The 17,034-nt window shown below is 40.9% G+C and overlaps 1 protein-coding gene across 1 annotated transcript in view; it reads right to left on the minus strand.

The window, feature by feature from the left end:
• Positions 1 to 11,786: 11,786 nt before the first annotated feature.
• trabd2a (TraB domain containing 2A) overlaps positions 11,787 to 17,034 on the minus strand; it is a 73,217-nt gene continuing 67,969 nt past the window's right edge. The window contains exon 7 of the mRNA XM_069673346.1: positions 11,787 to 13,302. Coding sequence (XP_069529447.1) covers positions 13,104 to 13,302 — 199 coding nt within the window. The 3' untranslated portion in view covers positions 11,787 to 13,103. The remainder of the gene's footprint in view (positions 13,303 to 17,034) is intronic.

Here is a 17,034-nt window from a genome sequence, read left to right on the forward strand (position 1 = left end):
ATATAGGGTTAGGGAGTTTGGGATACTGGCTCCGATACAGAATCTTGTACAGTATATCTTGTCTCACTCGTCTTCTATGACCTTTATGTCTCGAGTGTGTCTCTATCAGGTTAAACCATACGTCATAATCAGCCTGCAGTGGCTGAAGGTATTACATCCTTAATAGAAAATTGATTCAGTGATTTATAAGTCTTTAAAAATGACAAAGGCTCAAGGGAAATCAGGAAAGCGATCTAAATTTCCATTGTGTTATATTGTCATCCATCCATTATCTATACCGCTTATCCTGTTCAGGGTCACGGGGGGCTGGAGCTGATCCCAGCTGTCACAAGACGAGAGGTGGGGTACACCCAGATCGCCAGTCAGTCACAGAGCTTGTTATTTTGAAAGTGTGAGAGACCTCTCTACCTTCATTTATTTAGTCTTTTCAAGCTCATAACTAGCACTCCTCTCAGGTGCATGACAGCTGTGGTTTTTTAAATTAAAGAAACAAAAGGAAAGCATGATTTTAGTGCAATAATAAGACACCAAAAACATCATTGCACCGCAGGGCGATAAAGCATCATGCATAATATATAAAATGTATAATGCATGGCATTTTTAATAGCTGTATAGGTTGGATTGTTTTCTGTGTAAATAAGAAAATATAGGGCATGAAGTGAGAAACTGGTCTGTAGTCATAAATATGTATGAGTAAGTAAGCACAGTTCACTTGTAGCAGCTCGTGCAGAGTTTTGACTCCAGTACAAAACAGGTCAGCATTATTCAGCTGTATTAAAAATAAAACATGCATATCCTACTCTGACAGGTGATTCACATCTCTTTATGAGAAGTTGCACAGCTGCTTCCAAATGACTTTTGACTTTAATAAAGAGATAGTACTATTTTACCAGAAATCAGCAGTGCAGTCTGTCAGCATGAACTGCAGGCAAGTATGGAAGAAAGCCAAATGTAGTCATGGTGACGCTACCCGTCCTTCTTAACAACATTTCAGATTCAACCCTCTGGTTGTTTTTCAAAGATGGAAATAACAACAATCTCTGGAGTTTTAAACTCTTAGTTCTTACTTTTTCTTTTATCTCATAACTGCTGTAGCTTGATCTTGGCCTTTATGAGACTCTACTGAATGTGTTGTTGTAAGTCTTTTACTATCCTCTTGCTATTAGTGGGAAAGATATGGGGGACATCACAGTCCACCGTGATGATCCATCCATCCATTATCGATACCACTTATCCTGTACAGGGTCACAGGGGGCTGGAGCCAATCCCAGCTGTCATTGGGCGAGAGGCGGGGTACACCCTGGACTGATCGTCAGTCAATCACAGGGCTGACACACAGAGACAGACAACCATTCACGCTCACATCCACACCTACGGCAGTTCAGAGTCACCATTGAACCTAACGAGCATGTCTTGACTGTGGGAGGAAGCCGGAGTACCCGGAGGGAACCCACACATGCACGAGGAGAACATGCAAACTCCACACAGAAAGGCCCATTTCGTCCGAACTGGGTTTCGAACTAGGAACCTTCTAGCTGTGAGGTGACAGCACTGACCACTGCACCACTGTGGTGCAGATATGTTACAAATATAACTTACTTTTCAGCATGTTGGTTTAAAATGCAGGACTTTTACTTTTAGATGCATATTTGTTTAATACTTGTAATAATAATGTAAGTGAAGGATGTGAAGAAGACCACTGTTGTTATATAGTAGTAGTAATAGTATTTATGCCTTTCTTCCTTTTTTTAATGTAACGTTTGCTGCAAAACTATAATTGCCACTCATGGGGACAATAAAGATCAAATTTGCTCCACAATTTTCAACATAACTGAGCGTAAAATGCAGACTTCCAAGATAACTCTCAAAATAGCACTTTAACAACAAGGCCTTGTAATGGCTTGCAGGCAGACCCATTTACTGACCCATTTAACTTTATTATTCTGTGAGGACTCTAATCATGTCATTATGTTTTATGTTACTTTAAATTATCTGCCTGTTTTCATGTGGATGTAAAAATGTTTTTCCTCTCTTTCTGTATAATTGGTCATGATGCGATCCTCAGCCTGAGCTCTGACCGTAGTCCAGAGAAGAGCTCTGCATCGTCACATCTGTCAAAATCTGTACGACGAAATACAACACAAGCTTAGAAATGAGACCTGCCTGATGGGCCGAATCATGAGGCTGTCACCTCCACCCAGCCCAGAATGAGGAGGCAGCAGGAGTCTGGCTATCTGGATGGAGTGTGTTTGAACTGCAGTACCTCAGCTCACAGGCAGGGGGCAGCATTGTACATATTATAGTGAAAAGTGAATTCACTGAAAAACATGTAAGCGTCCCTATTTTATGAAAGCCCTGAACATTTTCTTATATTTTAGAATATAATATACAAAAGGAATAACAGTATAAAACTTTCACATGCTGTTTTTACTGCCAGTTCATTTGTGTGTGTGTTTTCTCATCAGTGCTGCGGCTGTTTACATTTTATCTTTATCTCAGTGCAGCAGAGAAACAATCATATTAAAGGTAGTTATTGTGTCACTTTTATTGCAATGTTTCTATTATCTCTATTTGAGTGTGCGTCTTTAAACACCACTTATCTTCACCGTGTTACTGGATTTACATTCTAATTTGATAGAGTGACAAACTGATGCTGTGGCGCTGAACTGTTTGCAGAGCGATGGTAAATATTTGAAGATAATGAAAAAATAAATCCTGCTTAAAGCTTAAATAAGCACAAGCATGAAGTATCATTCTTGAGCACTATTTGAGCTACAAGTACTGCTGTCAAACATGGGTTGTGTTGTGAGCCAGTGGTGGGAGTTCATTTCTATTTTACAGAAGTGTATTGCGTTCACTAGAGAAAAAAAAGTCTGTTTTTCTGAATTAAGGATACACCTCAAAATCCTGCGATTAGCTCTCATTAGACGAAATATTGATTTTATGAAAGCAAGCATGTCCCACCTGTTGAGTTTAATCCTGTTTTCATTTGGTTTGGGGTGGAGACACTGTCAGAGACTTGTGTCTTTAAGTATTATAGATGGTACTGTTGTTAGCCTATCGACGATTGTCCAGACGGAAAGCCCATTCTGCTCTGCTATCTCGTTAATTAAAAAAAAAACAGAGCAGATTTTTTTTTAATGAAATCTTTTCTCATAATTCTGAGATAATTAAAGCTCCTATGAGGAACAATGTGTCAGAAACAAAAAAAAAAAAAAAAATCTCCTCCTGCTTTCTTTTAACATTCAAACATATCACTCGCTGTCATTTGTAACTACATCTGTAAAATAAATGTAGTATCACAGTATAAAGGGATAGATAGAAAAAAGTGCCTTAAAAAAATTACTAAGTCACAGAATTCACTTAAAATGAATTGGAAAAAATGTTCAAGTTCTGAGTTCTGTGGAGCTTCTTCAAAGCAAAGCAGGCTTAAAGCGACATTTTGAAACGTTTGCTGGACAGGGACGACTATTGGCAGCTTGTGGAAGTAAAAGGTTAATGATAGATTATAAATTTACTGCACTTATAAAGTGCCTTTATAGTCGTCTGACCACTTAAAGCGCTCTACACTTCTGCCATCTGCACCCTTTTGCGCACACAGATGGTGGAAGCTGCTGCACAAGGTGCCAACCTGCGTTTCTCTAAAATGAGTTAGCTTAGAAACAGGGACACAGTAAAAGCCTCTGATTCCATCTCGTTTATAAAGCAGACCTCTAGTTCAGCTAGCGTGAATAATATTAAGGGCACCGTTAGAAGGCACTTTAACACATTTTCTCCACTGGAAGGCATAAAGCACACCTTCTCATGTTGTCGAAGAAATGACTATTCCTTGTTGCACGAAGGCGTCAGCAAAGAAAGGCAATGTGACCTCCACCTGCTGCCGCCACACGTTGGTGCAATATGTGAAAGGTAGACGAGGGAAAGATGCTAAACGATGCTAAGATGATAAACATTTGCTAATAACCTTCTATAATATCAGTGACTGAGCACTTAATGTGACATCTGGTTAGAGGAAAGTGGCTAAGTTCATTCCTTAAGTCATCCTGAACTTTGAGCGTCACTTTCTCCCTCTCTGTGACAATGTTGACCCGGAGCACACATTCCTGCAGCTGAATCGGAGAAGCTCTGAGGGGGGTACCTTTTAGTTTGAGAGTTAAACTATATTAAGGGTGAAAATTGATAGCAACCAAACCCATTCAGAACCTGTATGTGTGTAGTTACACTGCATTAACATGGCGGCTGTGTGTGTGTGTTACCCTGTTACATGTGTACATCAGTGGTATGAGTGAGTAATAGTATATGTTAATGTACGGGTTTGCATGTATGTGTGTGTGTGTTATGTCTCCAAGTTCGAGCTCCCAGTGTGGGCTTCCTTCTATCAATAACACACCCCAAAAAAAACCCTCCCCATGAAAGGGATGCATTGACCCGGGCTGTAACTGAGTGACACCCTGTGGTGTAGTGCCAGCACTCAAATGGATCATTTGTTTATAAGCTGACAATCACAGGCAGACCAACCGTGAGTGGCTCGGAGAGACAAGGACAATGTTTTTACTATGAAACCTCTACTGAAGTGAAAAGGTGAAGCGTTCAGGGATTACACAGCTACTGTTATATTTTCTGAGAGCACGGAGGGCACATTTGTTCATCTCTGACTTTGTTATGTATTTGAGAAATATATTTGAGCTCAAACTGAAGATTATTAGTTTGATTACCTGCAATAAAAACGTTACAGAAAAGTTGAACCCCATAATGTATGCCCCTCACAGTTGCAGGTAACTTTTAAAGGAACTATATCCTGGCCTCTTTGCAGCTCATTAAGCAACTCTCCCTCTTAGATAGACAGAAACAAAACTCAAACAAAACCAATGCAAACACCAACATCGTTCATACGTGCAGACTTAAAGGCATGGTTCAGGTATTTTGAAATCGTGTTGTATGAGGTACTAATCAACAGTTAGTGTACTACGAACAAAAGATGACAGTCAGCATGGCCCCTGTTTCAAGAAGCCAGTCGGAGTACGGACACAGGAGCTAAGTTATGCACCGCTGCACACAAGGCCACGAGATAAATGTACTGAAACCACTTTAAAAAGTCCTCAATATAAAACATGTACAAACATTTCAGTTTGTACATTTTTTATATTTTCACTGCTTCAACTTGATGTCAGTGATGGTGTACGTGTTTTTAGTAGCCCTGTGTACTGCAGTGTATAGCTTTGCTTCCGTGTCTGTACTCTGGCAGCTTTGAAGTAGAGGTCTTCATCTACCGGAACCTGAGGTCTCGGGACCCAACCCGAGACCTGGACGGGTTCAAGTCCATGTATTACGTGGTCAAACGGTTCGGGGTCTGTTCAACATTATGTGTAATACCCGAATGGATCCGGGAAGACCTGGCCGTGATTAGAAAGTGTTTATGATTAGTGCTGTGTGTCTGTGTGTGTATTTTAACTTGCAACAATGTAAATAATAAAGAAATTAAGTGGAAAAAAACATAAGAAAGAGCAACGAGTTGAGTGACGTGTCACGTGACTGCAGGTTCAGAGAAAAGTTGAAGCCAAAGCCGGTAATGATGGATACCTTCCTCGCTGATGTGGACAAAAGACGAAAATAAAATGAATATAAAGAGGTAAAACCTTGTTTATGTAAATTGTGGCTAAAGACGAGAAGAAAGGAAGCGCAGTTACGTGTAACATGTGTGTGGTTTATAAACGAGCCGCGCGTTTGTCATCCGTCTGCATGACAGCAAGTGGACTTTTTATCTGAAATAACTCAAAATGGATTAGCATCTCTGTTTTTATCAACACGACATGGATACCAGGAAACCTGGATGTGTTTTATGAACTTTCCTGGCGGAGGATGGATTATGTGCACGGACAGGCACAGGGGAGAAGGCTGCGTCACACAGGTAGGTTTGAAGGCGGGCAATGAGACGTAATGACATGCCGGCTCCCATCCGTGGTTATCTGTTGACGATTTAACTTCTTTTTAATATCTAAACAGATATGGTGAAACAGATAACTACATATAAGTTCAGCTAACAATCTGCTCGACATCAAAAATTTAACTTGAGATAAATTCCCTTGAGGCTGTGTTACAAAAGCCATTTAGCGTTAAGATTTCCCAAATTCCTCGAATGCATCATAAATGATCGACCTCCGTTCAAGAAACGAACATTTTAAAAGTGCTTCTCCTCTTGAGGACAGACCTGACAAAGCTTAATTTTTACTTTTTACTCATCTGCATCATGATGTTATTTCAGCAAAGGTAAGTCCCGTTAATTAAAGTCAATCACAAAAAAAACGGGTTATTCTTCAGGTTCATACCGCTGTAGTCAGCCAGAGTGAAGCCTCTTGATCATCCTTTTTGATCTGAAAACACAGTCGCTTCTCAAGTCGCCAACTAGACGGTAAACAATGCAGCATGTGGAAAAGGATTGTAAGTTGATTGTAAGTCATTTATCGCTAACCTCTGGCTAAACCGGACATGCCCGACATGTTCACTATTGTCCCCAGAGGTTATATCGTCGTTAGACAACTAGCCGATGGGTCCTGAGATTGGGAGGGATGTAGTATTAAAGCTTAAAGGTGATGAATGGTAAAATTATACCAACACGTTTTATTGTCGCCTGTGTTAAAATGTTGACAGACGATCAAAGATAAAGTTTCCTCTAACATAGGGAAGTGTTGCTGTTTACTATATGAGTTCCCAGAGATCCATCCTGCACTGATACCATGTTGAACACCATGGAGATTTACTACATCAATATACAGAGGAGTCAGTCATCAGAGCACTCATTACCGTAGGTCTCAGTTAACACGCTGCTCTGGCTCTTCCACTGATGCAGTAATAATAGACACAGTGAGACCTCTTCTACACACATGGGCTTATTTATGCAAGACTGTGAGGGTTTGACCAGAGTTACATCAGATAAACAATAACATGCTGAGCTTGTTTGAACAATGGGAAAGTGATTTGACCTTGTGTCTTAAAATGCTCAAAGGGACTGGCTGCACATGACGCAGCATAATGGGTTGGATGAATGTTTGAGTGGATTAGTTAAAATCAGTGTCCTTAACAAAATAAAGGTTTTCTGTATTTAGAGATACTTATGTGTGCTTTGAAGTGAACATTTTATTTATTGTTGTTTTTTTTCAGTCATTCATCTGTCTTTCATAAAAGGGTAAGGCATCACAAGGTATGATCTTCCTATTTCCTACTTAATACTGTTAATCAGGACTTTAGCTTGAAGCAGCAAGCGCCAATAAATAAAAGATGACTCAAGATTTTCCAGAGTTAAAAAAAAGAATACCTTAAAATCCAGAATATAAGTCACACAGGAATATAAAACACAATTTGTTTTTGGGGGTGTCCCAGAGGGAAAGGTTTTCTATAGCTGTTTATTAAGAACAATGTGTATACAAGTTATTTAAACACTGTTGCAATTTATTTTTATTTAAAACACATTTAAAACACACACAAATTACAGCCTACCATCTCTTTTCTCCATGGCGAGTTTGCAATCCTGCTAGCTACCTGTGCTGTAGCTAGCGGTAGCTGGCAGCCTACGGTAACGTTGATTGTTGTGAGGGTGGCGGCTGCAACGGCGATCTTGACGGTGTATGTCCGTGATGAAACGTTAGTTTTTCTTTCTTAAAACAGTGAGGAAAACAGCACTGCGGCATTTTGAAAACAAGAGACGTTGTAGCGGCTTGGAGATGCGGAGATGTGCACTTAAACACCGGACAGCGTCTTTGTCGGGTAAAATACGGTAACACAATAGCACACCTCTCTCTGCATTTTATACTGGTATACTGGTCGCACCGGTATAAAGGACGCAGCAAACTTTTTAGATTAAAAAAAAAAGTTTTAAAAGGGCGTCTTACACACCCAATTTAATTGTATACTACCAAAGATTTTCAATGTTGTGTCTTTAGTGTTTTTTCTACTCCTGTGCTCCGCAGGAAACAGACATCTGCACGGACATCTGCTTTCAATTCCTACAGGTTTACTTTGTCCAATCTGGCAACCCAACCTCCAGTCCTGCGTGGTGTGTTTTTATAAGGCCCATTTTCATGTTTGCTAGTGTTTTAAGCAGTAAATGTCTGTCAGGAGTATATTTATTACATATTGTGATTAATTAGGCGATGATGAAAACAAGAATCACACAAACTGGTGGAGTCCTTAAATAGTTCTATGTTACACATACATACATACATACATAACTGCAACTTTTTATGGCGCTCAATCCAAACATATGGAACACAGTAAGGGAGCAGAAGGGTACAAAACCCTAAAAATATCACTCAAATTGGACTCAAAGTAATTGTATACTGGTCAGTGTTTGGCTTATGGATTGTCCACCATTCTTCATGCAATGTCTCTGATAGTAAATGATCTGTATCATCTGTCAGTAAAAGCACTCTATGGGAGGCAATTAGAGGAGTGACCTGCACTCCTGTTTGTTTATTCTTTTATGGAATGACTGATTGACTTACAAGGTCTGTTGTTTTAAGGTTTTGTGTTACACGGAGCAGAGGAAAATCCCGTTTAGTGTCACGTACTGTTTTTAACTGGATGTGGGTTTAATGTCTTTGCACAGTTTGCATTGGCGGCAGAGATGACTCTCGTAGTGAAGTCATCCTTTTCTTTGCAGGCCTCATAACTAGTGCAAGATCAGGCAATGAAAGCTACAGATGTGCAACACCTGCACATTAAGCTCCTATTTGCATTCGTACATATGAACAATGGCAGAGATGTCAGGGGTATAATTTGTGAAAGAGACAGGTAACAGAAGCTACCTGATCAATGGAACTATCAGAGGTGTGTATAATAATTCATAGAGGGAGAAGCCAGATATTGTTTGTGTAATGGCCATCACCTTCCAGCTGTTTAGCAATCAAGTAAAGTATTGTCAACATCTACCGTCAAGCTCGATCAGTAATTTTACTTCATTTCCCAGAATGCATTTCACCAAAGGAATTTCCAGGAATCAACCATTAGCTGCAGCTGCTCATTAGCAGTTTTGTTCAGGACGGTTTAATTTGCAGAAAATCAAACAAATGAGTCAGAAAATGCTCTGTTACTTCTCCCCTCATACCTCACACCTCATTTATACCAGCAAATCGTGTTTCCCTGTTCCTGTTCTCGTGTACATCAGTCATATAAAGACCTCTGTGACCTCTTCTAGCACACAGTGACCTAAATCAAAGCACAAACTAACAAGTCAATTAGCTTTCTTTTCCTGTTGATAGAACAAATCAATTAACTCTCATTTCCTGTAGATCTAAAGAGTCCGTTAGCGCTGGCTTCCTGTTTGCTTCCTGCAGGGTCGACATGCGCCGGCAGAGCAGCTGCCTTGTTTGTGGCAGCAGACCACATGCACACATCAAACAGCTTCTAATAGCAGCCTTATCACAGCACATTACCCTCACATAAACATGCCATGAACCCTGGGTCAGGGCAGCGGGGCAGCATGTACGTATACTTACTCTGACATTAGTTCAGGTCAGTCCAAAGACACGACCAGAGCAATGCTGTTGTTGTACCAGACTTCTGACTTCTATCAACAATAAGTAAAGTGCTTTTGGACAAACATCTTTAAGTGGTAGCCTACATTTAACCTTCTATGATGTAAACATTTGCATTCAGAGTTTTCTACACCATATAAGAAGTTCATGGTCAAATCACTTGTACAATAAAACAATCTGCTACTTAACTGATAGAGCTTATTTTAAAGTTTTAGATGCCCTTTTCACAACGAGGAACCTGCCTCTCATGGCCAATACCAATAAGACACCAATGATGTCCGTCATGTTGTGTGCTTTGGAAACATGTGTTACCTGTAGATTAAGCACACCTGAGGGTCAGAAATGCTGAAATGTAGTGGGCAAATATCGATGATATAGTTTTTACAGCTCCCAGGACCCTCTCGGATCAGGTATAAGAAATTTAAATCATGTTGAAAATATTGTCACAGTATTATTGACAATGAGTCAGAACTCTGAGGGTCAAATGAAAGCTCCTTTTTTATTATATGTTCAAGTGTAAAAGTGAGTAAAACCACAGAATTGATCATCTATATGCATATGTATCAACATTTTGCGATAAATACTGATATAACTTCAATAGGCCGATACTGCCTAACATGTTTATATTTTCTATATGATGTGAAAATGTACAAAACATTTGAGTATGTAGTTTGGCTTATGGCTGCACGGTGGTGCAGTGGTTAGTGCTGTTGCCTCACAGCTAGAAGGTTCTTAGTTTGAACTCCAGGTACTCCAACTTCCTCCCACAGGCCAAAGACACGCTCGTTAGGTTCATTGGTGGCGCTGAATTGCCCGTAGGTGTGAGTGTGAAAGGTTGTCTGTCTCTATTTGTCAGCCCCGTGATTGACCCTGTCCAGGGTGTAACCAACCTCTCGTCCAATGACAGCTGGGATAGGCTCCAGCCCCCCCGCGACCCAGAACAGGATAAGCGGTATAGATCCTGGATGGATGGATAGTATGGCTGATGTTTTAAAGCAGCATTTGTTTGTTTTTTGTCTCTTGGAAGCGAACATTTATATGATGTGAATGTGTTCATGGACACTGAGCAACAACAGCATTCATATGAAGTCATTCTTGTCTCAGCTAAATTAATGTTCAATGTAACATTTACTCTCCTATGGCTCTGTTTTGGTCTCCACCAACACCTGAGAAAACATGTGGCTGCTAAATGCATTTAGCTGCTAAATGCTTCAATACTTTTACCAGCTAGATGCTTACCGTGCTGTTTACTGTGCTGTTTGGTGCTAGGTAAGTAGTCTATAGTGTGTTGAACTATCCTTGGTTTTGAGCTACAAACAGCTTTTTGCTTCGTTACAGACCAATTATGTTAATGAGATTGGTGAAAACCAAAACAATAAAGTTGTTGGATGTTAAACTAAAACAAAGAGCGAAAAGAAACTAAAATGTTCTGTATATCTGCAGGAAACTGCAGACTTAGGCCCTGTGTCCACATAGTGCCTTTTTCTGAGCGGCAGCATCTTTTTTCAATTGTTCCCAGTGAGGACGGAGCGTATGCGGCTGCCTAGAGAAAAAGCACTGAACCCAGCGTCTTTTGTCAGGCCGCTCTGCCTTGTTTGTGCGACCGCTCCAGGCGCTTCAAGTTGAAAATCTCTTTTTCGTTGAACTTTTCAGACAGGCGCTGGTGTCTCTTTTTAAGGCAACCAATGAGATGGGGTGCCGCTCTTCACCCTGGTTACCACCAAACATGGAGGATCAACTTGTTTTGGCCGTTTCTGTCTACCCGAGCTGTACATATGACAAACAAACAGTATCACAATAGAGACTGGAAAGCCCATTTGTGGACACAGATTGGCTGGACACCAAATGTTACTGGTAAATGTTGTGCCCTACGCATTGTAAGCTTGTTGTTAGCTTGTTGTTAGCTTGTTGTTAGCTCTGTAGTAAGTTTAACTTATTGTTGTCATGGAAACAAAACCTGCTGGCAGCGTTTTTTCTGTCACCGCATGAGCACTTCATCCCAGCGCCCTGCCTGAGCGCTTTTCTGCCAGAAAAACGCGCTATTTGGACACGGGGCCTTAGATGCTAACTAAAAGCAGGTTTACCACAACAAGCAACCCTGTTTATAACATCTGTTTAGAAATTTCTCTATTTGGCGATCCCCATCTGTATCATCAAAAAAGTTGTCCATGCAAGTAGAGTTTAAAAAAAAGGTTTCATGGATTTTCTTTGCAGCCAAACAAAAGCTCGGTTCAGTCAGGTTTTAATCTAGATAAATATTTTATTGTTGTCATGGTAATACTATTACAATCATTTCATGCCATAAGTGAAATGTGAAAGACCTAAAGCCCTATGCTGCATGCCGTCTCTCTGTGTAGACAGCTTCACGTGTTTAAACTGAATGATGGTTATTATTACAATCATGTGCATTTGAAATCAGACTTGAAAACATTTGAAAACAACACATTTGGACATTGACGGCAAGAAATATTAAAAAAAGAAAAAAGCATTGGGAATGTGTCATATGGCCTACAGAGAAACTATTGTAGTTAAATAAATTAAACAATGAAAACATGAATCCTCTCAGCAGACGCACACAGCACAGCAAAGTGATAACACTGATACATAAAGTACAATACGGTCACATGTCCCTTTCATTTCAGTGAGACACGTGACTCGGGCTATGGTGGTTAGTTCCTGATTTTCTTTTTTAAAAATATACTGCATATCTATTTATATATTTATATAAACAACAAGAACACTTCTGATAATTCTCCTTTTTATAATTCTAAAATACATCTATAATATTTAGAAACAATATGTACAATTTCCCCCGCAGGCGGCTTTTATGCAGTATTCTTCTAAAATGAAAGAATAAATTAAAGTCTGAAGAGGAGCTCTTCTGTTCGCAGAGCCGGCGGGGTTAAGAGCTGATAGACTTTGTTTCTCTCTCTCTTACACACACACAAACACACTTTTTCAAACACACACACAAACACAAAGGACAAATGGTTGCAGCTGTACTCACTGACGGGATTTGATATTCTGATAGTTTCAAGAATGTTTTTTGTGTTCACTCGCTGAAAAGTCACTTCAGTGAGTTCCTATACTCTCAGAGGTACTTAATGTTGAATGGTGAGAGTTTATTGTAACGCTGTCGTCCATTAGGGAGCTGACATGTTGTGTGATGTCTGATAATACTTCCTGTTTGTGAGCTGTCATTTTTCTTTCCTGCTGCTGTCTCCTGTGTGGGTGTACAAAATGAAACCCTATGTCGCCTTTACACGCTCGTAAAGGCCTCCATTTGTAGAAGATGTGCTCTATTGGCATAATTCACCGTTCAGTCCCACCAACACAAACTTTATGTAACCTAACATCCATGGAGTGTACTGTTTCCAGACAGCTAGAGCTGATTTCACATCCTTTCTCCATGCTTTCATTCTGAACATGTCTCTGAGAGTCCCCACTCTCTTTCCGGGTGTTATGATGCAGGATCAGAACTCACTGTACAATGAGCTGATAGACGAGGCCATCACGTGTGAGAGTTTATACTCAACAGGGCTTCCTGTTTTTAGAGTCCCAGCTGCTGCTCTACTAGAGGAACACGGTCCATATCTGCATTATTAGAAGCGTGCAGAGGAAGACGAGTGTCGATGCCGAGGGTGAGGAGGTGGCCGATGCTGAAGATGTGTGATGACGGCTGTGGTGGCTGTGCACTCTGTCGGGTGGCTGCACTGTGATGTAACCATTGATGATGCGAACCAGCGGGGGAGGCGGAGACTGGACCATGGTGCTGTGGAGAAAAGACGAGAGAGTGGAGAAGACAAATTAGATGATTTCATTACATCAGATTCTTACTATGTTTGATGGGGTCCTACGTAGCACAGTTTGCTGACAAATATTTCTGTATATTTTCTCCTACTCGTCTCAGGTGGCAGGGATAAGTTGGAAAAAACATGACTACTTAATAATCAGGACTTAACAACATAAAGCAACAGCTGTGGGGTGATTTGTTTATGTTGCCAGGCAAATGGCAATCAGATGTGATCAAATAACAAGCATGTACTCCAGCTTGGTGACAGTGACTTTTGGAAAGAAAGCGCACATCTCCTGCTTCCTGTCAGGACACACAACCTCACACCGTGTGTGCGCTGCAGGCGTAGCCGCTAAAAGTAAATATACCGCGGCACGTCAGCTCCGTGACTGGTCGTTTATGTAGCCACAGCGTTAACCAGCGCCGGGACGAGGCGGCGCTGTTATCGGGAATGCTTTCACTTATAAGCCACCTCGCGTAATGGAGCTGCTGCCGTCGGAGATAATAAGATAATCCTTTATTGATCCCCAGGGGGGGAAATTCGGGTGATAATGCCAGTGAGATGAGGCTCCGTTACGCGAGGCGTAATGTGATATCAGACGCACTTTTCCTGTATTGACCTCCGATATTATCTAAATTGTAATATCCGGTATCGGATATCAGGTATCAGGTATTGGTGAGTATGCCAGTGGACGCATCAATCCGATTGCCAACTTAGCCCCCAAAAATCACCTGGTTTCAGGTTATATTGTGTGACAGTAAAAAACAACAGGGGACTGGATCCAAACCCAGCTGTCATTGGGCGAGAGGCGGGGTGCACCCTGGAATGATCACCAGTCAATCACAGGGCTGACACATACAGACCTTTCACCCTCACATTCACACCTACAGGTGGTATCAGAACATCTGTACTATTATATGTTTAGAAAATGGGTTGAGAAAGTCCAAAGAAATGTCATTGTAATTATTTCATTGAACTGAATTTCCTATATGTATATATATATTTTTTTTAATGCAGCATTCTGGTCTGTATTTGCCCTGCTAAGCCACTATGCTGTTGTTTGGGATTGAAAGGAAAATCATGGTGTAATCAGCAGAAGAGCAGGACCCTCTCCACTCCCCTATATCAGCCACTATGCAGGAAAATGCAGACTGCAGAAAGGACACAATGGAAATATTAATGGTGTGAAGGCCACAAAGGAAACCACTGCTTCATCACCGACCAATCAGCCAAGCTTTTACAAATAAAAAACTCCTGTGCGTGTAAGTCATTGATCAGCTCATGCTTATAATCTAATCCTCCTGCCTGCTTGTACACTACTTTTCTTTCTTTCCTATGATTATGTATTCTGTCTGGAATTTTCTGACTGTCTCTACTTCCTCTCTTATCTTTCCTTTTTTAAACAAGCCTGGCAATTAAATCATTTCTGCTCTCCTGTGTGATGCTGAGACTGCAGAGCTTGTGTGGTTTAGACCGGGACGAGGACCAGGCAAAACAAACACACAAGTTCCTGAAGTCTGAATCTGTGGGGTGAAGCAGTCATTTGACACGGCAATATAACATCCAATATACAAGAAAAGGGATCCGTTTGACTGTTTTGTTTCTTGTTTCTATTGGGACATTTATTTTGATAGGCATTACAGACGTAATAATGTCTAACACTGACTAAAACAGACTAAACATGTCTGTCATCTTTTCAAAAAAGGAATGAAATAGTTTCCCAGATTTAAATGTCTATCATCAGTCCTTATCTTTTATTTGCTTGAAGGCATTGTTGTAGGAAAATGAGCTTCAGTTAAAATGGAATTGAAAGAAAAATAGTTTGAACATTTCAGAAAGTGGACAACCTATCAAAATAAGAAGGCCAAAAATATGCGATGTTAGATAAAGTGAGCAATATAAGAATTCCTTAAAGGAGCACTTCTCCCCTGGAAAAAGCCACTGTCAGTCAAAGCTGGTGTTCTCTGTAATCGATAGAAGCTATAATATTTGAAATTGGCGCCATAGCTGTGGAGAAAGTTGTACAAACAACTTGTGGTTTCGCCCAGTCTACAGTCCTACAACACCCAGCGTGCATTGCGCCCCTCCCTCTGAAAGGAACAGCCCAGCGAGAGACGCTGGAGTGAAATATACCACTTCGCTGCAGACAATGGCTCAGAGCAGTACAGAATCAGAAATACGATGAGAATATACCGACGGATCATCTAAAAAATCTTCGGGTCTGCAGTCTACATTTCAAACCTGACGATTTTGAACGAGACATGACATCGGAAGCGGGCGTCCTAGATTGAGGAAGTGTAGTTTAGCGAGCTCCCTGGCCTCCGCCAGATGGCGTGTTTTACGTAGTCTGGCAGAGGTTTTCCAGCGCCCACTGGAGAAGCGGATAGCGTCCTCCAAAGGCACAGAGCCAAAATGCATTTTTTGTCTACCATATTGGCATTAGCTCCCCATAATAGCATGATAGCACTGTGGTGAAAAATCGGCGAACTGGCCCTTTAATGAACCTAAACTGTCTTAATGTTAGTTGCTTTATGTTAATGTATTTTGGCTTCAGGCTGCACTGCTTTTTGAAGCAAATATTTGAATATTCAGAGTAATGTTATTTTTATAATCATGAAAGATACATTTCGGTTTGAGCGCCAGGAGAGGTGCAAGAAAACTAGGCGTGACACACGGCCCTGTAGCCGTGCATCGAACACAACAGAGAACTGTGCTCCTGCAGATTCTTCTGCTCCCTCTACCTTTCTCACTCAGCCACCTCCTCAGAAGTTAAATATACAAAGACGTGCACCGTGTACACTTTGTAACATGTGAACACAAACAGTCAGCTTCCTCAGAAAGAGAGAAAACATTTCTGCAGACATAATGTACACAAACGTGCACAAACCCCCTCTGTTCCTGCGAAGAACAGAGCATGCATGGTTGGATTTTTCTTTCCATCAGTAATTTGGAAGAGTGTATACTGGGCATGGAAATTGCATGTTCATACAGGGGTAATAATCCCTACATGCTTAACAGGAGAGTCCCGCATGGGGACTGTTCGCAAACTATTATCTCTTATTCTTTTGTATCAAATGTTGGCAATAAGATTGCAGCACATTATTATCACAATTTAATGATCATAATTGTAGATAACCGGATAAAAATTACAATATCTGCTCACACCCTTAACTCTTAAGTTTAGCACGGGGGCTTTTTAAACAAGAAGAAGGCCCCGGGCCCTTTTTATGAGTGCTCCGACTTCCTCCCACAGTCTCAATATGTGCAAGCCAGGTGAACTGGTGTTAATTATTGTGGTTGTCTTACTATATGTGTTTCTGTTGTTATTCACTTAAAGTATGCTGAGATAGCCTCCAACTGTTGAGGACGAGTGGGTGTAGAAATTGACGGATGGAGCGACAAATTAACCTTTTTCTTCCTGCGCACATGCACAATCATATCCCTTAAAACATTTTCACCTTACGACAAAATAAGAGACGTTTCACCTCAGACCACACCTTGTGCTGAGGTCTGGTTTTGTCTGAAAGGTGAGCTTGTTTTGTTGTCCGGTTAGTCCCTGCCTGGAGCTACTGTGAGACCAAAACCGGATACTTAGTAGGAATTCCCAGGCTGTTATTTTCACATTTAAGACACTTATACCAGCTAGAAACTAGTCAGGACTCATACCACACTGCAGGGTGTGTATACGTGCTGAAGTGTGTGCAGACTGC

This window comes from Semicossyphus pulcher, unplaced genomic scaffold (assembly GCF_022749685.1).
Source record: "Semicossyphus pulcher isolate SPU_LCO1_2020_fin unplaced genomic scaffold, fSemPul1.0.p SCAF_22, whole genome shotgun sequence".
NCBI lineage: Eukaryota > Metazoa > Chordata > Actinopteri > Labriformes > Labridae > Semicossyphus > Semicossyphus pulcher.